The following is a 26342-nucleotide window of genomic DNA, read 5'->3' on the forward strand; positions in this document are numbered from 1 at the left end:
CCACCCCACACCCCCAGATCCATGTGGATCTCCAAACATCAGTGCTTCGGGCAGGGAGGGTCTTTGCTTGAGATTCACTGACTGTGTCCTGGCATCACCAGGTGGGTGTTTTACTTTGGTTTGGTTTATTTTCTTTTATTTGTATTTATTTTTTTTTTTTCACAAGGAGAACCTGAAAAAAAGACAAGGTTTGTGTACCTCTGAGATGTACTGGGGATAAGTCTGAACTTGATTCTGTGTCCTGACTCATTATGCCTTTGGAGTTTGCCTGGCTCTAAAACAGCTGAATGCTTTCTAAATGTTAGGGGTGTTTGGTTTTGGTTTTGTTTGGGTTTTTTCTGCTGGGCAGAGCAAAGGGAGGCAGACCCAGCTCCTCCAGGTTCAGAAGCTCATCGCCTGTCCCAACTGGTCGCGGGTCCCTCGGCCATGCTGGGGCAGGGGATGCTGCAGTGGGCGATGGGCGATGGATGGTCACCTCTGAGCCAGGGGGGAAATCAAACCCAGAGTGAGTCAAGAGAAGTTTGTTTGCATGTTTACGATAAGTTTTTTGAATCAGAAGAGCTGTTGTTATCCAGGAGGCAGCACTTCACTGCTCTTCCTGCACTGGAGCACTTCGCAAACACAAACCTTTGCCATTCGGAGATAAAGTCACCATTCGCTCCTCAGCCTTCAGCAACGTGCTGTGAAGTTGCTGTTGACTTCAGCATCTCTCGCCGTGCTGAGAAACAGAACAAAATTTGCTGGAGAAAGGATTTCTTGTGTGTATGTGTGTGTGTGGTTTATTTTTGGGCTCACTTTTCTTCTCTTGGCCAAGACTCAAGAATTTCCCAAGTAACTTTTCGCAGAATCCACTCCAGCAACTCAACAACAATCCGCTTGGTTTGCTTTTTGTATCATAAATAAATCTGAGGATCTGCCAAGGAGGAAGGAGGAGAGGAAGCCGGGGAAAAGTGAAGCGGTGGTGTGAGGGATACCTTTTGGCAGTAGTGCCCGAGCAAAACATAAACAAGCGGATGGAGAAGGGAGCACCGAGAGCCGCAGGGATGACCGGCAAGTCCAGCCCACGGGGGTTCAGCACCTCCACTTTCACGGGCAAAAGATGAGCACTGGATTCCTTCCAGACCTTCCCATTAAGGTAAGGCTTAAACATTCTTAAAACACATAAAAATAGTTATTGAAATGGTATGAAAATTTATAGTAATAACACCATTAATAATACTGGGTGAGACTATGAGTCAACCATGTTGTTGTCATAATTTCTTGGATTCTAAGGTCACCCGAGCCAATTACATCATGTAGTCTGATCTTCCCTTTTTTTGATTTCATAAATAACTCCTTCCAAGCCTCATTGTGCTACAGCGCGGATGTGTGAAATTTTTGGTTGTAATCAGTGTCTTGGTGCTGAGCTGTGAGGGTTGGGGCTGTGATGAGGACAAGGAGGTCTCAGTCCCTTCCTGCTGGCAGCTGTTCTTGCTCTCTTTAGTAAAACGGGAAAGGAAATATCACTGTGCACATGTGCAAGGGCCATGCATGTAAAAGCAGTCGCTGCTGTTACACCTGTGGTGGTATTTGAAAGTAATTTAAAAAATATATATTTGTAGGTTCAAAGACGAAGGCATTTCGGAGATGTAGGGGTGTATTCCAGCAGAATGAAATTATCTTGTGGAAGAATGTACTTAGCAAGTGGAGGATGAAGATGCAGAGCTTGCAGGTAAGAAAATAAAATAAATAAAATAAAATAAAATAAAATAAAATAAAATAAAATAAAATAAAATAAAATAAAATAAAATAAAATAAAATAAAATAAAATAAAATAAAATAGAGTGAGTAGCTAACCACCAGCAGTGGCCAATTCCTGCCTTCTGCTATACCTCAATTTACTTTCGTAAAATTAGAAGTTAAAGTACTTTTGAAATGTCTGGCTGGTAATAAACACTTTATGAGACTTTTCTAACTGATATTATTTCTAAGTGACATACAAGAGCACAGATGGGCTCTTTGGGCAGAGTAATTTACTTTCAAACGCTAGTTGAGCAACTTAAGTGCAAGTAAGCAAGAACAACAAAATGTGATATTTCTGAGAAGTTCAAGGAACTTCCCAAAAAAACAGTGATGCAAACTTCCAAAGAGCTAAGAGACAAACTTCTGTGGAACAGGAGGAGGGTAAAGCTGGGCGATGTTAAGCAAAAGGTTGGTGTCCTACAGGAACCGTGGCCCATGAGATGGTGTCCTGCCTGCAGACACCCCGTGGGGTACAGGCAATGTACCCCAGCCCTGTGCAGCTTCTCGCAACCACTCCTCCATGGTTGGATTTGATGATCTTGAGGGTCTTTTCCAACCAAAATGATTCTAGGATTCCTGTAACCCCCTTCACAGCGGCAGCGCCACAGCCACATGTGCCTTCTCATGCGCAGGTACCTCCAAACCTCATAGCTCAACTGATCCAAACTGATCCTTTCTCCAGAGCAACCCATGGAGAATAATAGAAAAGAACTAGAACCATCATCAAATGAAGTTATTTGTGTCTTCTCAGGAAGAAAAGGTACCATGAGCAGGGAGTGCATCACGAGAGGTTCCATCTCGGCACAGCCCGTTCCCTGCACAACTGTCCACACACGAGTGTCCTTGAGTAGAGCCAGATGTTCTTCAAGCAGAAGAAATGAGGCAAGGCAGATGTTGGCAACCTCCACGGCGTGGGAGTGCAATTCTCTTTTTCCACTCGCTTGAGACAAAGGAGGAAATGGGCGCTGATTCCACCTCCGTGTTGGAGGGCGGTGAACAGGGTGTATCAGATCCTCAGCTAATGCAAACCAGCATTCGCGCTTCGGTTTCCAGCACGTGAGTACCAGGATGTCATAACAAGCACCTCTGAGTGTATTGAATCTTTAAGGCATTTCAGCTTGAATTACTACGCACGTGAAAATTGAGAATATTTTTCTCTTGTGCTGGTACTCGCTAATTCTGCTCGGCACCTCAGAACCTGTTTTTGAGACTCTTAGCTCATAATATTCTCTTTAGCAGCAGATGGATAAGATATCAGGCAGAAGACTATGTGTGGCTGTGACAGCAGCCAAACCCAACAAAGTATTTACTTCAAAGCAGGCAGGAGGACAGCTTGTCCAGCTGGAAAAAGCAGGAAACGTTTTGTAAAAGAGTGGAAGAGAGGAACAGAGAAGGGGATGATTGTGTAAGTCAAGATGTTTCAATTAGATCATTCCTGGATGATAACAGAGGTTCGTGAACTTGTGTTCTAGGCAAAAATGGAGGTGTGCAGTTTGTCCCTGTGCATCTTAGTCCTGGCACAGACATCAGATGGTGTTGTATGGGTAGGTGAGGGAGGACACAGGCAGCTGAGCTCCAAACATCTGTGTGTCTGTGGTCATGGTGTGGGCGCCACCAGCATGAGAACCAAATACATCCCTCCTGCTGCGTCTTCTGTTTTTCAGAATGAATCTTGGCTATTTAAAAATATGACTTAAAACATCTTTCTCCCCATCCAGGTGTGTGAACGAGGATATTTTTGCCCACCTGCCCCAGAGCCTCGGGATCCAGCCTCCAACAACCACACGTCAGGCTCAGCAGCTCTCCAAGGATGTTCTCTGCCATGAAGGGACATTCATACAGTCAGGATTGAGCTATAAGTGCTCTCTTTAAAGCTTTTCCAGCTATTTAAAGTACTATGGACTTAAAGGTGAGGTCTGGGCTATTGGAAATATTCCCAATGTTCCCAGTCCCAGTGAACGTGTATTATCTGACTTTAAAGCAAAGATTTGGGGCAGTATTGGTCCACCCCCATCCATGCACCTTGGTTTGCTTTGGCCTCACTGTGAGAAATTCATTGCATGTTCCAAATGCAAATCCTCTACAGGGTTTTCAGGATGCTAAGTAGGAATTTAGAAGGAACAACAAAAAGAAACAATTTTTCTTTATTTTTTGCTTTAATTTGAAAAGTAGCTGGCCTTGTAACCACTCTGTTTTTTCCCCTCTCAGACAGACAGAAGGCTCCTGCCAGCGTCATCCCACAATGCACATGAGGGTTTGTAATTGCCTCTCACAAGGGACTGAGGAGCGAGAAATGGGCTCCGGTGAGTAAATGATTGCACAACAGCTTCTACATGTGATTTCTTGTGTTTGTAGAACATCTTTCCACTGTCCTGGGGCTTTCCTGGAAGATTTGCTGTAGCAGTTTCAGGGACAAACAGATGGGGACTGTGGGAGGGATGGAGAGCAGTGGCCCCATATCCCGTCCATATGCTCTCCATGGGGGGGACCGAGATCAGTGGCCATGACGTGAAGTTCGCTGCATCCACAAGGATGCTGTGAGAGCTAAAAATGGAGCCAGCTGGACAAATTCATTCAAGAAAGAGCCACTGTTAACTATTTCAGTTAACTTTTGACATGTAAACCCCAGAAGGGAAAAATGGGAGAGAAGGAAAGAAGTCTGGAAAGAAGTCACCTGTTTTTTATTTGGTTACAAACTGGGCACTAGCTGAGCGAAGTGGTATATGATTTACCAACACTAGCAATGCATTTCAAAAGCATCCATACTAGCAAAATATAGGCAACAACTTTCTCGAAGCGCAATGTTTCTAGCAGAAACGTTGTATTATAGGTCAGTGTTTCATGGAAAGCAAATCTTTCTTCTAATCTATAATGGCTGATCTCTCGATTCCACATCTTCTGTTCTGCCTTTGCTAGAAAGAGAAAATTGCCAATGTTTAGCAGAAAACACTGGTTTGCCGTTTCCAGCGGTATCACAGGTGCCTGTAGAGTTCTCCCACAAGGGAGGATGCGCTAAATGTGTCCTGTGGGGAAAACGCATTTGATTCCACCTGGGAATGAGCAGATCAGGAGCTGCAGGTGGGAGGATGAGGAGGCAGGACCTGTCCCTCCCCAGCTGCTGGGTCTGCTTTTGCAGGATAAAACCTCTACAAGCTGCAATTAATATGAGATAAGCCATAAATTAAGTTTGCTTACATGTTGGTAGATGGGATGTTAGAGTAGTGAATGGGGCTCTGCTTGTGTGGAAGGGCCTTGGGTACACGGGACAGTGGATGTCCAGACAGCTGCATGTTTTCAAAGTGGGGGGGATATGTGCTCATTTTTTTTCCCGTTCTGTCCAAAGAAAATGTGGAGTTTGTACCTTCTCTCGTTGTTTGTTTGGGTTTTTTTTAATGTGAAAGGATTTCGCACAATGCATTTCCGAGAAAGAAGAGACGAGACTTCCCTCCCGTTTCCTGGAACTGCCCGGGTGAATCACGTCGCTGCCCTTGGCGGGGGGTCGGCTCCGGCCCCGCTCCGGAGCGGCCGCGCTCGGGCTGTGCCACCTCCTGGTGACAGCGCGGCGGTGCACGGCGGGGACACCCCGGGACCGCCCCGCCTTCCCACCACCAGCTTTGCATCTGCAGGATTTTAATCTTTATTATTTTTGCCACCCTGTTATCGTTTTCCATCTCTCCAGGTGCCGGACCAGCCAAGGCGGGGGGTAAATCCAGCTGTGCCACCCCGTCGCTCTGCATCAGGGCGTGTGATGCTCCGTGGGGTCCCTCGCCCTCTGTGCCCCTGCTTGGTGAGTCTGGCCCCGGCATCGGGGTCACCCCTTGCAGGCTGAGGTAGAATCACAGAATCACTTTGGTTGGAAGAGACCATAGAAACCATGAGAAGATTTTTAGCCATTTCTCCTAAAATAATGGAAAATGAGATCTTTCAATAGCATTTAGCTCCTGAATGATGCTCCTAGATACACCACGGACTACCTTATCACGTCTAAGCTGCTATGTACCCCATAATTATAGAGGTCCTGCTTTTAAATCTTATTTGTCTTGCCTGTCTCTCTGTTGGAAACCACATTTTTCTTTTATCTATACATTGTACTTCCTAAAATCTGTCCCTAAATCTATAAAATTGCACCCGGTAGTGCACAAAGGTCCAAAGCGTTTCGTTAGTGATTGTCCTTTACAGGGCCAGTGTGATCAGAGGAAAAGAAAACCCATGCACACATGATCAATATTTTTTAAAACAGGATTTGAAAGCTAAGCATGAGAAGCCTCTATCTGGTTTTAACTTCAAATGATAAAAATAAGCTATTAATACACGGCAAAGCTACTCTACTGTAAGAACAAAGCGTAGATAAAACCTGCAAGCTTAATGAGGCACAGGAAAAACAAAATTTGAAAGCAGATCTTTGAAAATCTCTAGGTAATCTCCGTTCCATTTATCATGCTTTGGCAATCAGAAAGTAAAACCAGGCTTAGCGTAATGAAGAAAATCAAACAGGCTTCTCTTTTGTTTTCCCCTGCCGCTCTAAAATCACAGAAGAATATAGTTATGGAAAAGATAAAAAGGTGAAACTCCTGCCCTCCTGCCGGTGCACAGGGAAGCTAATTGCAAAGGTTTCTTCCCGCATGTCTGAGCAGACTATGCGAGACTGGAATGTTTTAATCACAATATTTAAGCTCTCCTGGGTGACACAGAAGCGACGCAGTGGTCCTCTCTCGATCTGCCAGAGATGCAAAGGTAACAACGCTTGACAGCTGAGTCACAAGCTGAGGATGTGAAAAAGCCAAAAAGAATTACTTCCCTTGACATGTCCCTATTCCAGCACAATGGCAGAAGCCACACGAACCAAATGGACCAAACCCAGGCACCCTGCAGTAAACAGAGGGTGAGGGTAAAGCAACATCCCATAAACCCTCCTGGAAAACAAGTCCCAAGTGCCTTTTAACTTCCCACCTTTGCACTTCCCCGAGTTCATGGCGTGGTTTGGTTCCTGTCATGTTTGGCTTTGGCACAGCATCAGCATTTGGGATCCGGGAGGGAGAAACGCTCTGGTCAAGCTGTGCAGGGCAGCCGCTGGGATGCAGCAGCATTTGCATCTTCTCCCCTTTTCTGGCAGTGGGATAGAAAACAAAAAACCAAATAAACAAAAGACAAACCAACAAAAAATATGAAAAAAAAATAATAAAACAAACCCCACACCAAAGAAGAAGAAGAAACGCTGTAATTTGGAGCTGGTGACACCAAAGAGCCAATGCATTCCTCACCAGGAGCTGCCTGGCAGGTGGCAAACACAGACGTGCTCAGCTTCATATCTTGTGCCGCTTGCAACATGTGCGAGATGCAGCAAAGAGACGGGTTTATCCCCGGGTATTAAAATAGCGGCGGGATGGATTTAGCATGGGAGCAAAACCGAGCACGGGGAACAAAGCATGACAGCGGGATGGGACAGATTGCTCCGGCACGGGACGTGCCACCGGCCACCTGGCCAGCAGCAAAGGGTGCTTGTCCCTGCAAACCAGCACCAGGGACTCAATTGTGAGGAGAAATTGTATGGGGAAAAATGCAGAGGAGGAGAAAAATGCTCAGGGTGGGTGTGAAATGCATTCCAGGGCTGCCACACCTGGAGGCGGCTGTTGGCAGTGCTGATGTGGCCATAGCCCAATTTTTGAGGGGATTTTGGTTCCTTGTGAGCAAAGAGGGAACCCGGCTTATCTTTTTGCCTTGCAGCAAGCCAGGGAAATCACCGGTGCTGCTGCTGGCAACAGGCTCAGGATCCAATGATGCTGGCTGAAAGTTATGCTAACAACGTGAGGAATTTTGCTTTATAATATACAGGTTTTGAAGCTGCAAAAAAAAATCCTTTAAAAGTTCAGGATAAGCTTTCAGAAAAAAATACCTCCCAGTGCAGGGCAGCCCAAGCCTGTGTTTCCCAAGACATCCTTGGCCGTCCAGCGCCTGGGAAAAGCACAGTGTGTGTGATGTGATTTTGGATGTGGCCTTTCGGGGTCTTCTAATTCTGGGGTACAGCACTTTGGTCCCAGGCACCCCTTTGCCCTCACAGATTTCCCTGCCAGACTGCTGTGATCTGCAAACCTGTGTCTGTGGAATAGCCTCATAATAACATCCTCCATCTGCCATCCCATGGGATGCAAAGGGTCACGCAGCCACCAAGAAGCCCTTGGGTTGGGGCCTCCTAACACATCACATAGTTCTTCCTTCCACTCGTTGGGTGGGATATTGAAGCAGAACATGGTGCTGTGACTTACCCACGGGCAGGCGGAAGGTCCCTGTATCCCACTAAAGCTGGACACAAGTCACTGGGCGAGCTCACCAGCTGCTGGGCCATTCTTCCCGGTCCCCTGATGCTTTCCTGGGAGACTCCTCAGGATTTACGGCTCCTCCTCATGATTTATGGCTCCTCACACTCCGCTCATGGTGCTCCTGCTACGTTCACTCGACAGCTCAAGCAGGCAAAACCTGCAGCGGCACGATCTCTCTCATATAAAAAAATAGAACAGAGATATAAAAGTGTCAGTTGCTCACAGAATCAAATAGAATTAGTTCAGCTCAGCCTCCCCCATACTTCCTTCTTGCTCAAGTAATAAAACAACCCACTATACAAATATCTAATTTCAGGTGTAGAGCGAAACAAGTCATTGAGCTGACAGGTTACTTGGGGCAGCAGGAGAGCTCTGCCCAGTGCAGGGGTGATTTGGAGAACCAGTTCTCTCATATTGGTAATTGCTATTTATTTACACCCAGAGCGCTAAGCAAGATTTCCTATACGAACCAGGCTGCTTAATGAGCATCTCCCCCAGGTAATGACTGGTGATGAGAACAAACTCTGCTACCATTGTGCTTGCAATGGAGCAGCCAGCGAGGAGGGAGCTGGGAGGTGAAGGGAGAAAATCCTCTCTCCTGGGCTGGATCGCAGGTTCAGCCGAGCTCATCTGCATTAATCTTAGGCTCATTAAAATCAGTTGTTCTGTTTCTCATTCATCTAGTGCCGCCAAGCTCAGGAAGTAACAATTCATGAGCCAATGTACCTGAAAACAAACAAACAAACCCCAACAACCTGTAAGTCCATCTTAAGCGGCACAGATTTTTTTAAGCAATCATAGGAAACGTCAGGCTGCTGCTTTGTGCTGGAAGGGATAGGAAAATGAACAAAAGGTGAGATTTGTACACAATTCTGCTGCTCCAGAGGCTGATGCTTCCCAGAGGCAACTTCACAAATTGCATCACTTACAGTGAAAACCAAGAGACGGAGCAACACAGGAGGAGCGAGCTCGTTTGGTTCCCTCATCCCGCCTCAAAACAAGTGTCATCGCTGAGGTGACAAAAAGTCCCCTGGCTACAACAGGTCACGCTTTGGTTGGCCACCAGCACCCACTGCAGCTCTCCTGCCACCTCTGTGTCCCTTGGTCCCCTTGCCCATGTCCCCAGCACCCATTCGGTTATTTCTGCCCGTAAATTCCACACGGACAACAAGGACTTTCTAGACACTCCTGTGGATGCAGAGCAGCACCCAGGAGGAACGTGCAAGCCAACAGTAAAAGTAAATAATTACTTTTTAATTCTTTACGCGTGAGCAACAAACTCGACATTATTTTTAATACGCTCCTAATTAAGGTCACCAGTGACAATAGCTGGAGAGCTAGAGGCAAAGACAATAAACACCATTTATTGGAAGCAGATGGGAACTGGGAAAGGGCTCTCCAGTGTTTTTTTCCAATAGCCAAAATTAAACAACATTTCAGAGAGAGCCAGAGACCTTCCCAGCTCACAGAAACACCCCGGGTCTCAAATGGCTTTTGCTGGCCCAGGCTGGAGCGATTACACAGGGCTGTCTGCAGCTCTCTCCACAAACGCTGCCCTTTTCCCTTAGAAAAAAACACCGTGTTTACAAAGAGGAGCTCAAGTAGGAAAACACTGAGCCAGGCCTGTGCAAAACCAGCCCTGGGAAAAGGTCAGGATTAACTCCTGGGGAGCTGAGCAAAGTTTGCTTCCTGAAGAAGAAGGAGCATAAATAAAGATGGGTTGTCAGTGAGTGTTGCTGCAGTTATTTATAGAAGGCATTTATTTCCTTCGTGATCTGGATAAATATCCATTAGCTTTCAAGGTGATGAATCAAGTATTAATTAACCTGCCGGTAGAAAAATAATAATACAGATATGAATGTTTCAAAAGGAAGATTCCAGCTGAGGGGGAGAAAAAAAAAAGGAAGAGAGCTAATCTGAACTTTTCAAACAAAGCCTTATTGTGCTGGAAAGGAGCAACAAGAAAGGACAGACCTGTTGGATACACTTACTGGGAACGTCAGGCTCTGCTTTGGTAACAGGAAGAAAAGAAAAACTAGAAGAAAAAGCCACGCTGTGATCTTGGAGAAGAGCTTGGAGTGAAAATGTGAAGTGTGTTTTCTTCTAAGTTCCCCCAAGACGTTTGAGCTGCAGACCGGACCTTTCTTTTAGTGCAAGCAATAAAAATCCAGAGCAGCCATCAGGAAATGAGCAGAAGAGGCAGAACATGCACTGGCTGTGACACACTCACCTAAGCAGGAGGACACTTTGGTCCCCTGGCTCCCACCTTCCCCGTCCCGCGCAGGGACCAGCTGAGCTCATTCTCTAGTTCTTGGATTACCCACCAAGCAGCAGCATCCCATGGAGATCGGTGGGGCTTGGCTTGGGGTGAGCATGAATAACATGGAGAAAAACCAAACAATTCCTGAAGAAAGAGACTGTTTTCTAAGCAAAAACACCAAAATGAGATGCAACACCCAAACCGGACAGCAATAAGAAAGAAATTTCCTGGTGGCACCTATACAAGACCTGCAAGACCATCGTGGTGCCACCAGCAGGTTGGCTTGGGATGGTTTGGCTGCAGCCCTTCGCAGAGCAACGCAGCTTCCAAGTGACATAAATCAGAGCTCTGGACTGATTATTTCGCAGACTGAGACACAGCTCTCCCACAGCCAAGGAGCCACAATGTTCAACAAAGCACAAAATATCCTGTATTAAATATGGCCTTCAGGATCAGCTTCCTTTGTTATGCGTGTGCTCCACTCCACATACCCAAATCTTTAAGAACTTCAAGTTCTTCTTTTAAAACTCAAAAAGGCAGCATATGCAGTCAGCCTGTTCCTGCCCATTTTTAGCTTTTTCCCTGCTCTCTGCATATTCCCCTGTTCTCTACCCACACTAGAGACAAACTATCTGAAAAAAATAAATGGAAAGAGGTCTAAAAAAACAACAGTAATCCAGGGTGTCATCAGCTTCCAGGAATATAAACCGGCTTAAGAAACCACAGCTTCTCTTTGTTGTTGTTATTTTTTGTACGGGTTTGGTTTTTTGTTTTGGTTTGGGTTTTAGTCATTTACAATCTTCTGTTAAAAAAATGGCACGAATTCGCTCCTCCTTTGCCCTCCTCAGTCCCCTTTCTCCTGGGCTATATTCAGAAAACATTCCTCGCCAGCCTTGTTTAGCTCACATTTCAGGGCAGAGCAAATGTGAGTGGGGGGGAGCAGGGATGATGAGTCAATTAGGCACCTAATAAAAATCTAATCTTAAAAATTCTCTTCCCGATTGCAAGCATGGTGTGAGCCACAGCAGTCACAGAACCAGCGCTCCCAGTTCCGACCAGTCTGCCCAGTGCCTCCCTTTCAAACAAACCAGTTTCCTACAGCGAAAACACTCTCATCCTGCATTAAATATTGTGTGTGATGAGGTGTCTGCCACTTAATGTTGGGGGATTGGACTGGATGATCTTTTGAGGTCCCTTCCAATCCCTAACATTCTGTGATTCTGTGTAATGTGAAAGACACCATCACAGCCTAATAAATCACATTGCCGGAAGGATTGTGGTGCTATCATCAACGCTCTTTTAGCTGCAGAGCGTTCCCCTTCCGTATGCTCCTGTTCATCACCGTCCCTCACAGAGCTCACTTATTATAGGTGATTAACTCACCCCTAGAACAGGCAGCTGAGCTCAGCTCAGTGAACCCACTGCTCTTACAGCCATCTCTGCTGTTCCCATCACTCCAGCCACAACATCGAGTCTGCAAAGCAAAGCCCTAGAGATGCACCATTGGTCACAGAGATGCCATTTATTTTACAGACAGCACCTACCACCACCTTTCTCCAGGCATGCACTAAATTGGAGGGGGTGAATGCAAGGGATGGTGCCTCCTCATCATCCTTGCAGATGGTCAAGCCACAAAGCACCCAAGCGAAGCCATATGCTGCCTTCCAACCTCCTTGTCTTGGCCAAGACCCAAACCACCCACCGGCGGAGTCATGTTGGACTTGCACGCTCTCTCATAGTGCAAAACCTCCTCTCATGGTGCCACCACCCCGGCAACGCGTCTAAACGTGATCATTTCCCACGTACGCAGTGCAATTTGGGAAATTTGAGTATTTCGGGTTACATTTGAATTTTGTGGGACTGGTCCGGCTTAGACGAGAAAATGGAACAAAGCGTCCTGAGCTTTGGCATGGTAGAGCAGCAGTAATTTCAAGCAGAACACAACACCGTGAAATTCATACTAGAAAAAAAGCAATGCTATGTTAAGAAGAGCTGAACTTTAAAAATGCCACTGTAAACCCAGCCATTTCATAACCAACAACCCTACAAGATGCACCCAAGAGCCCGGAGTAACCAAAACCACAGCGGAGCAGAAGGCCATGAGATCACAGCGTGCTCGTTTCCATCAACAACTTCACATCCCTCCCACAACAGAGGTGGTGGTTTCTTTTGTAGGACGGAATCTGTTGCACCAGGAGGGCTCCTGTTTAATTTTGTTCTGGCTAAATACAACCAGTTTTGTGGCTGGGTGAAGAAACTTGACTCATGATTCAACCAAAATTGCTTGGATTTCTTTTCTTTTTTAGCTTAGTAAGCCCTGGGGACACCAGGAGGGGTCCGGGCAGCAAGGCTCTGAGTGGGCAGCAAGTGTGACCGATGGGCTGCTCCTCCAGCCAGGGGAGCTCCAGACCCCAAACAGAGCAGGAAGAGCATCAGCCAGATAAGGATTTATCAGCCAGCCCATACTAATGCACGTATTTTCCACTGGACAAGTCTATCCAGCCCATACTAATGCACGTATTTTCCACTGGACAAGTCTATCCAGCCCATACTAATGCACGTATTTTCCACTGGACGAGTCTATCCTTCTCTCACCAGCAGAGTCCAGCCCATTATAAAACCTGCATTTCCAGCTGCTTGCTGCAGATAGCACATCCCGGAGTAATCAAATGCAAGGGAACGACACTGCCCTTGGATGTGTCCTTTTCAGCCATGAAAACAAGTTTAATGTTGGTGCAATTAGACAGTGACCGTTATTTTCCACTGAGCATCATAAAAATGTGAGGAAAGATGTATGCATGTTAATTAAGTTGTCAGAGGGGAAAAAAAAGCGTACCTGGCTAGACTGCGGAGAGATGGATTCATTACTTCATCCACGTCTTCGTCTGCTGCCTGTTTTCCTCTGCAACAGGATGATCAGCCTGGGCTGCAGACAGTGACTTTAAAAGGCAAATAATCCTTCCAAAAGAGCCAGGCCAGCACTTCATAATTCCTGCGTCTGGACTCGGAGTCTTCATACAGCCACATCGCTAGGGAGACCAATGGATAAGCATTTAAAAATCTTAGAAATCAGAGGGGGAGCCCTCTCCAAATCAGGGTGTCAGGTGGGGACCCCGATGGAGCTCGCTACAGATTTTTCCAGCAGCCAGATGGCTCCTGCAGCTGCCAGACTTATTCCATAGATCGCCCAGGTCTGATATTCTGCTATGGAACAGCCTGGGCCTGAGCTGCCCTTTTCATCCCAGGAATGCACAGCTGCGGAAGCGAGGTCTGGGTCTCTCGTGCAGGACGCGGCTCCAGGAATGCGGATTTGCGCCCGAGCCACCGAGGCCACGCTGGGAACGGGGTCACGTTCGTGCTCGTATGACCAGTGAGGGATGGGCAGGTGGGGGTGCAGACACCCAGCGGCCTTTGGGTGCGTGGAAAACAGAAATGACAAAACTAATCCGGAGTTTGAACAGCAAAGTAAAACAACCCGAACCCTTAACGAGATCTAGAAAGTTTCCAGGGTGTAGAGAAAGAAACAGCAACCATCATCATCCTCCTGTCGCCCGAGACGCAGCTGAGCACCCTTCCGCATCAGAAAACACTCTCTGCTCTTCTCAAACACGCAGACAGATCCCCTGGGACAGTCGCTGGTCCTGTAACAGAGTCACATTCAGTGTCTGGGTGTTTATAAACACTAAACAATCTGTTTGCTATTATTGCTGTTTGTATGATTAGACCAGAGCAGGTGGATCTCGTGCTTTGAGGAGCAGGTCAATGGTCCCAGGGGTCAGGGAGGAAATCCTGTGTTGCTCTCAATGGCACTGCCAGCCAGAGGCACCAAGATCCCTCCCCAGTCAAACACTCACACGTGTTTAATCCCCGTGGAAGCCAGTTAAATACGTCTATGTTCTTACAAGTTAAACATCAATTTAAGTGTTTTGCCAAATGGAATTTGATGGAGCCACAGAGGTGGCCAAGGCAGCACCTTCAGCTCCCTTCACCGCATGGTGGGCTGGTGGCACGTGGGTGATGCCTGGTCCAGGTGGGACAACGCTCAGCGCAGCAACGGGACTGGACCTTCACAACATCTTCATGGTTAAACAAGTGCATCGCTGAGCTGGGGTCTCACATCCTTCTCTTGTCAAGGTGAGACAGTCTGGGGCAAAAACCTTGCATTTCATAAGGAGGTGACAAAATCGGGCAGCATCTAGTCCCTACCAGTGACACGGTCCTTGCGCACAGGGAACTGAACCCGTCCCTAGGAGCTGCAAGACCCAAGACTGCAGTTCCAAGAGATGCTGGCACGTCAAATCCGCAGAGATTCAGCTTCACCCAGCACGGACACCAGCTCCCTGCCCTCCCCGTCCTGCTGGGAAGAGCCTGGCTCCAAACCCAGCGGGCTGACCACAAACTCCGTCTGCACGAACCTATTTGCTAAAACGCTCATTCACACTGTAGCCACGGAGCTGGCTGGAAGAATATACGTCGGGCTTTGTGTCAAACAAAACCCATTCCAGCTGCCTGGGAGGACGGCAGAACCCGCCATCGCGCTGCTCTGAGGGGTTCGCGGCTCGCTGCAGCACTTTATATCTGCAGTTGTTTCCATAACCAAGTCCAAGAGAGCCTGTGAACAGGAAGGAATTAGGCGCTCATGCAAAAGCCATTAAAGTCAAGGGGAATCTTTCCATTGACTTGAGAGCGTTTGGCTCCTGGCCCTGGATATCAGGGTCTGTTTGGGGGGATTTAGAGCAGGAAATGGGGGCTGGACTTTGCAGGTTTTCTCAGCATTTCTTACAGAGTTTAGCACAGCAGCTCTCTGTGCTTTCTCTGCAGGTAAACTGAGAAGTGACTGCTCATCTGAGATGTAAGGCCCTAACTGTCCATCCTTCTGTCCAGCCCAAGCACCTCCTCCATCCTTCCTGGGGCAGACAGACCCAACACCATCACAAGCTGGACTAGCCCGTTCCTGTGGGCAACGAGATTTCTTCATGGACCCAAAAGTATTAGTTCCTGTTACTTTACCAATGTATGGTGTGTCAATCTGAGAAGAAAAATACCACAAACCAGAAGCTTCAGCAGGTCTGAAAAGCTCGTTAATCCAAAGTTCAAGTTAGGGATGAACCTCCTTCTGGGATCTAGGCAGCATTCCACTGATTTCGCTTCTGCCTGCTCAGTTACAGCCAAGATTTTTGCACAGAAACGTGCTGTCTTTTGATGGAGAGCAGGAGCACGCACCAAAGCGACAAAAGATCTGAGCTGCCTCCATTTTCCCACAGAGATTTCTGGGGACTCAACCTCCGGAAATCAACGCTTTCCAAGGGGCGTCTTCCCAGGCACCTGAAACTGCCAGCACATAAACCACACAGCACTCCTGGAAAGTTCAGGCTCTTTTAAAATACAACAACTAAGATATTAATTTCCTGTCATGGGCTTCACATGAGGCAGCATCCCGTGGTTAGAGATGTCCTTCCCACTCCTTGTGGGCAGGGAGAGGAGCAAGGTTGTAAAGAATGAGTTATTCCAACCACGGGCTTAGGAAAAACCTCTGCCTCCTGGCAGATGCTCATTACTTGGGCTGGGTTTAAAAAAACAGAGGTGACCAAGCTCTACTTCAGGCTTCAGTGGGAAATACAGACAGGAGTGTGCTGAGCTGCAAGAAACCCGATCGCAGAAAGAGGAGAAAGGAGGGTGGAGAAGGAAACGCATCCTAATGCTGGGGTGACCCAAACCAACGCTGCTCAGCCAAGCTCTGCCGACAGATTCACGGAGCCATGGAGCCAGACAGGACAGAAACAGCTAAAGAACAGATTTCTTTTGGCGGCTACACTGCAAGTGCCACATCCAACAGGACGGGCTTTGAGCAGAGAGCGGCACTTTTCTAAGATGTCTCAACAGCGATTTGACTCAAGAGCGATGTGCTGGTCCAAAACTCACCTCTGCAGAGCTCTGGTCTGCAGGTTCCCGGGCAGGAGCATCCATCTCCACATCCAGACATCTCCCTTGGCCCGGAGTGAGCTGCAGTCACCCCACCATGGGAACTCAGGTGTGGCTTTTTGTCTCCAGAGGGATGTGGTTTTTAGGAAATGAGCTCTGCCACCACCTGCTCCAAGTTCACCGGTTTAGTGGGACAGATTGCCAAATTCGACAGGAACCAGGGTCTCGTTAGCATGACTGAGGCTTTGGCAGAGGGAAAGGCTCCTCAGCTGCCATTTACAGGAGGCGCTGAGACGCCGTGGCAGCAGCTCAAGGCAGGGCGGTGAGCACCGTTGCATTATGAAGTCTAGACAGCGCTGGAGCCCTGCACGCCTGAAAAATGCCTTTTCCCTGCCCTCGCATACTGTTCAAAACCCAACAGTATTCCTCAGCCAGGAGCGACGCAGGGAAATATTTCATTCCCCTGTTTAAACAGACCCTTTTGCACCATTGTTTCCCTCGAAAACCTCCACAGCTCTGCTGGAAGACAGGAGGTCACCAGCATTGCTGCACACACACCAGCATCAACCCAACGCTGTCAGGTTCCCCAGAGGAAGGAAGTGGGAACAAAAATTCTCAAAACTGCCTAAACCCCATGTTTTTCATTCCTACTTGGGATGAAAACAGCACCTTTGGAGCAATTACTGAAATATCTGCTTTTTGCTGGTTTTATTCCTCCCTTTTCCTTGCTCTGAGCTGAGCAGGGAAACCCACCTGCCTGAGATTCCACCGCCCCCAGAGACCTCCACATACTGCTCTCTCCTCCCTTGAAAGCCATCCAGCTGAGTAGCATCCAAGCAGCTGTGCTCATCAATATCTGCAGCCAGCCACAAAGGGAACAGACAGTTTGAACCTGAAACAACAACAAACCCAACAGAAGTAGTTTTAATTTGTTGGAAGATTTCTGTTGGGCCTGAACTGCTAAATTCACTTTTCATGAGCTGAGCGGCAACTTGTGCTTAGATGGTGTTTCGGCAGCTCCTGAAATACCACCTGGGAGAAACAGGACAGCACTTTCCTACCCATCGCCAGAAAAGGGGATGACATCTGGGCAATGCCTCTGCACCTTTAACTGTCCAAGCTGCAGCAGGGTCCGGTGGTGAGGACTCAGTCATTCAGCAGCAATTTGAAGGGAAAAAAAGATAGGATCAAATGTTGATCCTTCAGAAATTACCAGGCTGCCTCTGACTGCAGATGGAGCACGTACGCTCTTTCCTTAAGTGGACTGATAAGCGCTCTGAATCAGTATTAACACATGCCAGACGCTGGGGAATCATCTCCCACTTATGGCAATTACCAGGATGTCCCAGAATCCAATAAAGCAACTGAGAAGATGAGCATCTGGTGGTGGTTGTCAGGCCCCGACACAGCTAGATAAATCTATGTAATAAAGAGGCATGATTTTTCTTCTTTTTCCTTGAGTCATATGCCATTTAACACTGGATATGTGTGTCTCCTCCTCCCTTTGGGGGTCTCCTGTGGAGGAGATGAGCAGAGCATCCTTCCTCCAGTGGGATGCTGAGCTGTGGTCCCCCGACCCTGACCTTTCTCTGCTGAAACCCAGGTACCACCTTTTGATCCCCCAACCCCATCAGCATCACCCAGCCACTGTTCTTCAGATGGAACTGTGCAAAGCAACCCCGCAGAGCCATCAACCAGCACCTCCAGCCAGAGAAACCACTATCTCCCTCTCTCTGACCTTGTCCATGCTTCCAGCCAAGGGCAAAACCTCACAGCTCGAGATAACAGAATCCACCACGCGTTCAGATTTGTTAGAACACATTAAAAAAGTGGTGAAGCAGTGAAGGTTACTTCCTACATAAATCAGCCAAAAAATAATCATCATGCACAAGGAACACTGTGGATTACGCAACAGCGATCCCATCGAGCACAAACACGGGGCAAACACATTGCTGAACGGCATTTTAAAAACACTTACTGGATGATTCCTAGAAGGAATAGCCAGCAAATTTTATTCATGTTCAAGGCAGCAGAGCTGAGCTATATTTAATAGAGGGGAGAAGATAAAAGTAATCTCCAAAGGTCTGATAATGCAGACTTCGTGCTTAGATACACTTGGGTACATCTTTATGTGATAAATGCCAGCGTAGCTACAAGGATGTTTTTCTGGGTTTGGATAGCAATTCAGGGACTCATTGGTTTTAAGATCAGAAACAGCCATGAAAACAGCTCGTATGAGCTGCTCTCCACCACGAGCCAAAATGTTTCACCCAATAACTGAACAGAGTTGGAGGTTTGATAATTTGGAGATATTTGCAATGAGTGACACTCCAGCCTTCACCCGAGGCAAGGACCAGCCCAGCTCAAGTCATCCTCACTGCCAGGGACCTTCTCTGTGGTGTTTTGGGGTTGGAAAAGGCCCAAATGCATGGGGCTCAGCGTGGCCAAGGACGCTGCTCCTCCCAAGAGCCCTCGGCTTAGCTAAACCAGACCATTTCACCTGGTTCAGGGACCTCTGCACCACTTAATAAAATACAGACTCAGCATCGCCCCAGACCACAGAGCCAGGCTGCCGTGGGCGTTTTGCTCCAGCAAGGTCCCTGCACAGGAAGGAAAAGGAAGAGTGTGTGTTTGCCCAGCTGGATGCTCTCAGAAAACACGTCCCTCTCGGTGCCTCTGGGTACGCGTCTGCAAAGTGCTGAACAACAGGAAATCGTTTGACTCGTATCAGACCAAATCCAGAGAGTATCAACCCTGCAATTAGCTATAATTAGAAATCCGCTCCGGCAGCGCCCCCCCAGGCAGAATCCATACCCACCCACACGGTGCTGAACTGATGCTGGTGGAGAAACGCATGATGAGCACCTAGCCAGGGGTGTCCTACGTGCTGACCGTGGGTCTCTGTCCCCCACTTACAGCAGGGCTCATCCATCACCTCCCAGATGCTGAGTGAGGAAACTTTGTACCACAGAGTCACAGAATCATTTTGGTTGGGAAAGACTGAGTGCTCACCCATTGGTGGTCACTAAGGGTTAATAAGGAGGAATGAGTGGAATAACAGCTGAATTTTCTGCTGATAAGAGAGTCTTCTTTCTGAGCCTCATTAAAACCACCCTGATTATTTTCTTGCTTCAAAAAAAATATTTTATTGCTGGTTCTGCAACAAGACTGAGTTTTCTGCATCTGCCTTGGGATGAACCAACCCCTCCACAGTAACTGACCCCTAAAGCTGGACTAGAGGGCAGGTTAAGTCAAAGATCATCATTCTAGCTCAAGAAGCCATGTTTGCAATGCTGGAGGCATTCTATACAAAGCCATTTTAACCTATGTGAAGTCCCAGTGCCATAATTGCATCTTAATTCGATCTGAACACGACTGCGCTGAAGACAAATAGAGGATCCTCCTGGGCGAACACACGCAGGCTCCTCAGCTCTTCGGCAGGGCACTAATTCTCTGTTTGTGCAAGAAACTCACTGATTCTTCTTATTTTACATCCCACTAGTAAAAAAACCCCTCAGCATTCCTGTTGACTTCCAACAAAGTGAGAAAACAGGAAGCAAAGCTGACGAGCAGTTAGGGCCCAAATCATTCAAGCTGTTCTGATGGCAAGAATGCTGGAGGAGCCGCAGGCTATCAATCCGGGTGTTGATTACCGAGACCCAGCAAACACACGTATTCTGGCACCGTTGGGAACGGAGCAGTTGTCCTCTTGAGGTCCTTCCCAGCTCCTCCATTTGTCCTGATTTCTTTTTTTCAATTTATGTTGCATTTATTGCAGAATAAACCGTTTAATAAATTCTTGTGGCGTAGCTCCCTACACAAGTGCACTGTTCCAAAAATCATTACTTTTATTACTGAATACTATGTCCACAAAGAGCGCTCCCTGAGAAGAGTTATTGCCAAACAGCCCATTCTCATCAGCTGCCTGGCCGCCAGCGCCGAGGCAAGGTTAGAACGACCCCAGAGAGCCGCAGAGATTCATACAGTCAGGAATGGGAAAACAAATACAAACGTCACCAAAAAAGGGGGGGAAAGGAAGAGCAGAGCAAGGACACGGCAGCACAAAGGGTGCGAGGGACAAGGATCTTCCCCCGCAGCTGATACTGCATTATCCACACACCTGCAGCATCCTTACCTAGCGGGAAGCAACAGATGCTGCTCTGCCGTTTGCTGTTGACCACCCGATTTACTAGTGCTTTTTATTAGACATTTTTAATTATGGATTGAAGTTGTAAGGGCTTTCCTCCCCTCAATATAACAAACGATACTGAATAATGTTTGTGATTGAGTTCATTCCCTTTCCTTTTCTTGCCCTTGCAGTTTTGAAACACAAGGGCATTAAAAAAGAAAAATCAAGGTATACAGAGGTGCTGGAATGAAACACTGATTTATTATTATTATTATTATTATTATTATTAGGTATAGGCTTTCCTTTTGAAACTTGTTACTAATCCCCAATCCAAATGAGTGCATTGTTGACTTCAGACTGAAGTTTGGGAGACTCAGTCTACAGCAACATGTCCCCAGGATAAACTAAAAGCATCCAATCCTTACCTGCTTTAACAGTTTCACTTTATCTTCCCACTAAAGCAACAGCCATAATTTTACAGCCTCTCTGCCTGTGGTTTTCATTGGGACAAGCTCTGCACTCATAATAGCAAACTGCAGCCAAGATTGTGTAGTTTCCTCTAAATAATTTAAAGCACTGTTCTTGCAGACAAAGAGAAGTCAGCCAGCCTCCTTCGTGGAGGGGCATAACGTACAAACTCCATTTAACTCATGAGATAACTTATTATCTACTGATAAATTAATGCCTTTATTTTTGAGAGAGAGAGAGAGAATACATTACTCTTGAGGATAAGGGTGTCCCAGTTGCTACCACAGCCCACCATGCCCTAAAAATGGTGATTGCCTATTTTCTTTTGTGGTCTGGATGAGCTGGTGCTGGGCTGGGAGTCAGAGGTTTGGGATCTGTCTGTGCTTTTCCCCATCAATGGAAGAAAGTACAAAGTCCTTCATTTCCTCTGTTTTGCCATTGTCCCATCTGCTGACATGCTTTTAAATCATTATATAGGGAGTCCCACAGCAGCCCTCAGTGGTTTTGCTAAGAAACCGGTGGGCAGATGAGCTACTGCAAGATTTGGGCAATGTTAAGACAGCTTTGGAGGGAGGTTCAAACCCTCTGCCCTGGGTTTGGGTGCCCAGCCCAGCCAGCGGCAAAGGGAACATCTGTGTCTCTTCCCAGCCCTTCTGCTCGGGTTCCACTGCACTGTCTGCTAACAATAGAAAAAATAATAAAAGTTCCTCTCTTTGAAAGCCATTTAAATAATAATAATAAAATCTCTGCAAACAATCTGTGTTTTATCTTCTTAATGGCTCTGAAGACTCCACTTGTATCCAAAAATAATTGCACTCAGCAAGAGCTGAAGAATATTCTTTTCAAATCATGGACCAGCTGTTCCACTGAGACCATCACACAGTTAACTACCAATAAAAGCAATTCAACAAACTAAACACTGATTAAAGAAAGCACGTGTGCAGCCCATTTGCGGACAAGAAATGTGATTTGCTGTGATTTAACCTCCAGCGACACCGACACGCTGTTCCCGTCCTCGGCAGAGGTGACGCCAGCCAGGGAGTCCGGCTGCTGGGGACGGCCGGTTTGTTTGTACTATCTCAGAAATCAGATCTCATGAACTCACGGCAAGCCAAGCCACTGGCTGGACAGCCAAACACCCCCAGCGTTGCTTCAGAGGTCAGTGCTGGTTTCCAGTCCCTCCCAGCACCTCCAAGACAAACAGCCCCGTGTCACCCGCACCGCTGGGGACAGAGAGGCGGCAACAAAAACAGGCAGCCCTGCACATGTGCAGGTCACCACCACCCTTCCCCACAAGCACTGCTTGGTACAGACCTTTTTAAGGTTCCAAGGGTTGGTGTCCACCAGACAGACATCAGAGGAGAGCAGCTGGAAACTTCTCAGACCCCATGAGGTTTCAGGACCTGCTCACTCTCCTGGGATGGGATGGTTTGGTGTTGGGATCGATCATACGAACCTGCCACAACCACCCAAGGTTTTGCTCTAAATACACACACCAGCTTCAGAGATGCTCAGAAGGAGAGAGGTGAGAGAGGAACAGCAAAGCTGTGCTGGAGGACACAGCCCAGGAACAGCCCCAGCACACAACAGCTGCTCTCCTGGACCATGGAGGTGGTTTTGTCTTGTTTATGCTTAGTGTGCAAAAGTTAATTGCCAAGTAGAGGGCGAACCTCCAGGCCTCCTGAGCCCAGAGCAGCTCAGAGCTTTCCCAGGCCAAAGGGACAAGTCTTGAGGAGCAGCCAGAAGAGGGGAGGAGGAGAACAAACCCATGAGCTGATGGGAGCCGCTGCCACCTTGGATGGGGGAAGCATTAGGGGGTGTCACACCTGGGGTGTCTCTCACCTGTCCTGCAGTAAAGGAGGCTCCAGACCTCATTCCCACTTTGCACATTTCTAAACACTTCCTTTTAATAGAGGGCCAGGCTGGGAGATGAGTTTTGGGGAACCAGAACCAATGACATCCACCACAGCCTGGTCTCCCCAGGTGCTCACAGGCAGAGCTTTTATAGGCAGCACCGCTCCCTGATTGGCCCTTCCTGACCACGCCCACTGGATGGGATGGCCCATTTATGGCTCCTCCCCCTAGCTGTGGCTCCTCCCCCTGGCTGTGGCTCCTCCCCCTACCTGCACTGCGGGTGCTTTGCAGCAGCAAAGGGGGATCTGAAGAGCTGTGAAATCCAGATGGCAAAATAAAGTCCCTTCAAGATCTATAATTTTACAAAAGCCTCACTGCTCATCAAGCGGTCTCATGGTATTTTTAATGTCTGACATATCAGCACAGACATAATATTGCTTGCACTAGACAAACAGCGACTTATTGAGAAAGAGAAAATTAATTTCACGCTTTTGGTGTTACAGTGGTGAGATGAAGACATAATGAGCCCACAGAACAGTGAGAAAAGCAAGAGTCTTCCTATTCAACTTTAGGTGCAGATTTTTTCAAATAGGAGAGCGACTTTGAAATGAACCAGAAAATGAATGGGGTCAGGATAATTTACTCAGTTTCCGTTTCTCAAAAACACATGCAGTGCCTTCAGTAGATGAGTGTAGTATTTACCCTAAATACAACTCAGGTTTATCACGAGAACAGGTTGTTTTGCCCTGTGGGTGATGGTTCTGCTGCCATGTGAGGGGTTTGGGTCTGGGAGCGGGTGCGATGGGCTCGGATACATCGGGACAGTGGAGCAGCAAATGCAGAACTTGGCTCCTCCAATTCATATTTTTATTTCCTTTGTAATACCGTGTAGCTGCCTTGGCGTTTAATCCTTGTAATTAATGAGAGAGCGAGAAAGGGATAGTTCCCATCTCTTTCTCCCTTTACACACATGATAATCTGCAGGGTGGGACTGGGTCAGCTCTGTAGCTGTTCAAGCAGAGTAAAACAGACAAAACACAGCAGACAGAAGCATTTACCTTTTGGCAAGTAAGAGGCATCTCTAAGGACAATTATTTTAAAATCAATAATGTGTGAAAGAATTCAAATTACATACTTACATCTCCAAATATTTTAAGTTGTGTGCCTGGAAAAACAAGAGGAATCTCTTTTGTTTATTAAAAAATGACATTGAAAATGACCTGGCTGGTTCCTATCTGAAACACAAAGGAAGTCTTTCTTAGCGTGAGATGTCATCATACATTTATTTAAAGTTTTAATGATATGTTTGGGGACATCATCTACGCCTGAATATTTCTCCATTGCAGTTGTCTGGAAGAGGGAGAAGAGTGAGCCTTTTTTTTTTTAATCTTAAAATAGTAAATGAGGCCAATTATCTCATGGCAATTCCAAACGATAATTTGATTCCGCTTTAGCTGTCAGCATCCTATCAAAGCACTTTTTACAGGTTAATTTTAGGAACATGTCCACCCGTCACAGTCTGCTGGGATGAGCCCTGCGGAGCCTGGGGCTGCGATGCGGGATTTACCTCCCAGCCCTGGACCATGGGGGCTGCTCGACCCCCGGCACAGCCCAGAACAGAGAGAACAGACCCAGAAACCAGAACATGGGGGGATGCTGAGGGATGTTTCCTATGGGGACAGGCTGAGAGGGTTGGGGTGTTCAGCCTGGAGAAGAGAAAGCTCTGGGATGACCTTATTGAGGCCTTTCTGTGCTTAAAAGGGGAATACAAAAAAGATGGGGACAGACTTTTTAGCAGGACCTGCTGCAGTAGGACAAGGAGCGAAGGCTTTAAGCTAAAGGAGGGGAGATTCAACCTAGACATGAGGAAGAAATTTTTTACAAGGAGAGGTGGTGGATGAACCATCCCTGGAGACATCCCAGGCCAGGCCAGGCTGGACGGGGCTCTGAGCAACCTGAGCTGGTGAAGATGTCCCTGCTCATGGCCGGGTGGTGGATTCAATGAGCTTTGAAGGTCCATTCAACCCAAACTGTTCTATGATCCCATGATTTTACAGTAGGAGCAATTTTGCAACCAGCATGTTAGGAGCTGGCAGTCACTAACGCTTTGGGAAGGACCACAGTGCTTCAATTTATTACAGATTAATGGGATTGATTTATTGGTTTTTGTTTCTTTTTAATTAGTCTCATTAGAAGCAAACCGATCTTCCTGTGGAGCATGCAAATGACACAAAGACACAGGCCCAGCTGATGTTTTGTTCCCAGTGCATTTGCTCAGAATTAGCGTTGCAAACCAGGAAAGATTTAATAATGGTTTCTGGGAGAGATTAGCAACGGGGAAACAGCTCAAGGAGGATTAAGAGAGAAGCAAGTATTAGCCAGTTTTTTGATGGAGTGTTTGTCAAAAGTTGCTCTTTAAGTTTGAAGTGAGCCAACGAGTGCTCTTCAGAGGGCTGACAGCCACAGAGCAGGGTTTGTTCCTGGTGATTCATTCGAGTTTGTTGAAATCCAGAGTTTGTTAACTTCAGTTAGTTAATCTCATCTTTTTTAAAATAAAAAAAAAAAAAAAAAAGAAGAAGAAGAATCCTATTGTCAGTCCCAGGCCACTGCTTATTACCGGGCTTAGGATGACGCTGGCCTGGGGAAGCTGCCAAGCTGCCCGGCCCATGGAAGAGCTGAGGACCTGGGTGTCCCCGCGCAGAGCGCATTCCTGCAGCCCAACACCCCTCTGCTCTCTCCTAAGCAACGTGGCCAGAGAGCTGATTATTTTTCCTCTCTTTACACCCCATTTTATGTCCTGAAAGCATCTTCTCTCCTTTGGTATCAGGAGGATCAGTGCTAAAGCTGGTGGGACAGATGCTTGGCCAACAAGCTCCACTGCTGCCTGTTTGCACGGCCCCAAAACCCCCATCCCAGCACAATTCCCGGAGCCTCCCTTTGGGGTTCTGCATGAAAACTGAACTCTGCTCCAGCCAGCTGAAAACACAATTGACTTTTCCCTCTTTCTGCAGTTTATTTTCTGTTCTCTCCGGAGCAGAGTGCTGGAGCCTGGCTAGTCTAGTCACGTTCCCTTTGTTTACAGCCAGTTTCTCCTCCGTTTCCCTCCCTTGGCCTGGTGCTCCTCAACCTGTTCCTCGCTGGGCTCTCCCGGGTCCCAGCCCAAGCACATCCCCACCGCCAAACCTCCCCCAGCAACTGCAGGGAGGAGTTTCCTTCGCTATATTTTTTTTCAGTAAATAAGAAAATAAAAGCAGCGTTTGAGGCATGTGCTGAACAGCGTCGCAGAAGGGCTGCAATCCCAGCTCCGGGGCTGGGGTCCACCCGCTGTTTGAGCCCCTCGTCCCCACACCCCGAATCAAACACCGCCCCGAGTCACCTGCGGCAGCGACACTCGCCAGCTCCCAGCTCCTGCCACAGGTTTTGGCCGGGTGGACTCTCCGCTTTGAGGAGCGGGGGCAAAGCCCCGCTGGGGGATCCGGGGGGTGCGGGCAGCCGGGGGGAGCCGCTCGGGCCGCTGCGAAGGGACGGGCGGCAGAGCCCAGGGCCGCTCGGCTGGGTCTCGGGGACAGCCCGTGTCCGCACCCCGAGCCCTGCCCGGGGCCCCCGCGCT

General features: G+C 47.6%; 1 protein-coding gene and 1 long non-coding RNA gene across 10 annotated transcripts; one reads left to right on the forward strand and one right to left on the reverse strand.

Annotated features, from left to right (window-relative positions):
• Nucleotides 1-152: 152 nt before the first annotated feature.
• LOC136109409 (uncharacterized) lies at nt 153-5580 on the forward strand. Its single transcript, XR_010652493.2, has 6 exons — nt 153-1135; nt 1602-1711; nt 2534-2838; nt 3501-3691; nt 3991-4085; nt 5462-5580. It is a non-coding gene; the product is annotated as an uncharacterized lncRNA (long non-coding RNA).
• Nucleotides 3920-26317, reverse strand: LOC139829391 (uncharacterized). Of its 9 annotated transcripts, none has more exons than XM_071816775.1 (5): nt 26109-26317; nt 13196-13388; nt 8046-8825; nt 6733-6888; nt 3920-5607 (listed from the first exon to the last, which is right to left on the reverse strand). In XM_071816775.1, exons 3-5 carry the CDS (start codon nt 8123-8125, stop codon nt 5172-5174), a joined length of 672 nt encoding a protein of 223 aa, XP_071672876.1. In that variant the 5' UTR covers nt 8126-8825; nt 13196-13388; nt 26109-26317; the 3' UTR covers nt 3920-5171. The 9 variants fall into 9 exon arrangements, 7 of the variants coding, with proteins under 7 accessions (XP_071672876.1, XP_071672878.1, XP_071672877.1 ...); XM_071816777.1 differs by lacking the exon at nt 26109-26317 and having other exon boundaries at nt 8046-8271; nt 8631-8825; nt 13196-13602; XM_071816776.1 differs by lacking the exon at nt 26109-26317 and having other exon boundaries at nt 8046-8275; nt 8631-8825; nt 13196-13602.
• Nucleotides 26318-26342: the final 25 nt, after the last annotated feature.

The sequence above is a fragment of the Patagioenas fasciata genome, chromosome 18, assembly GCF_037038585.1.
Source record: "Patagioenas fasciata isolate bPatFas1 chromosome 18, bPatFas1.hap1, whole genome shotgun sequence".
Lineage (NCBI taxonomy): Eukaryota > Metazoa > Chordata > Aves > Columbiformes > Columbidae > Patagioenas > Patagioenas fasciata.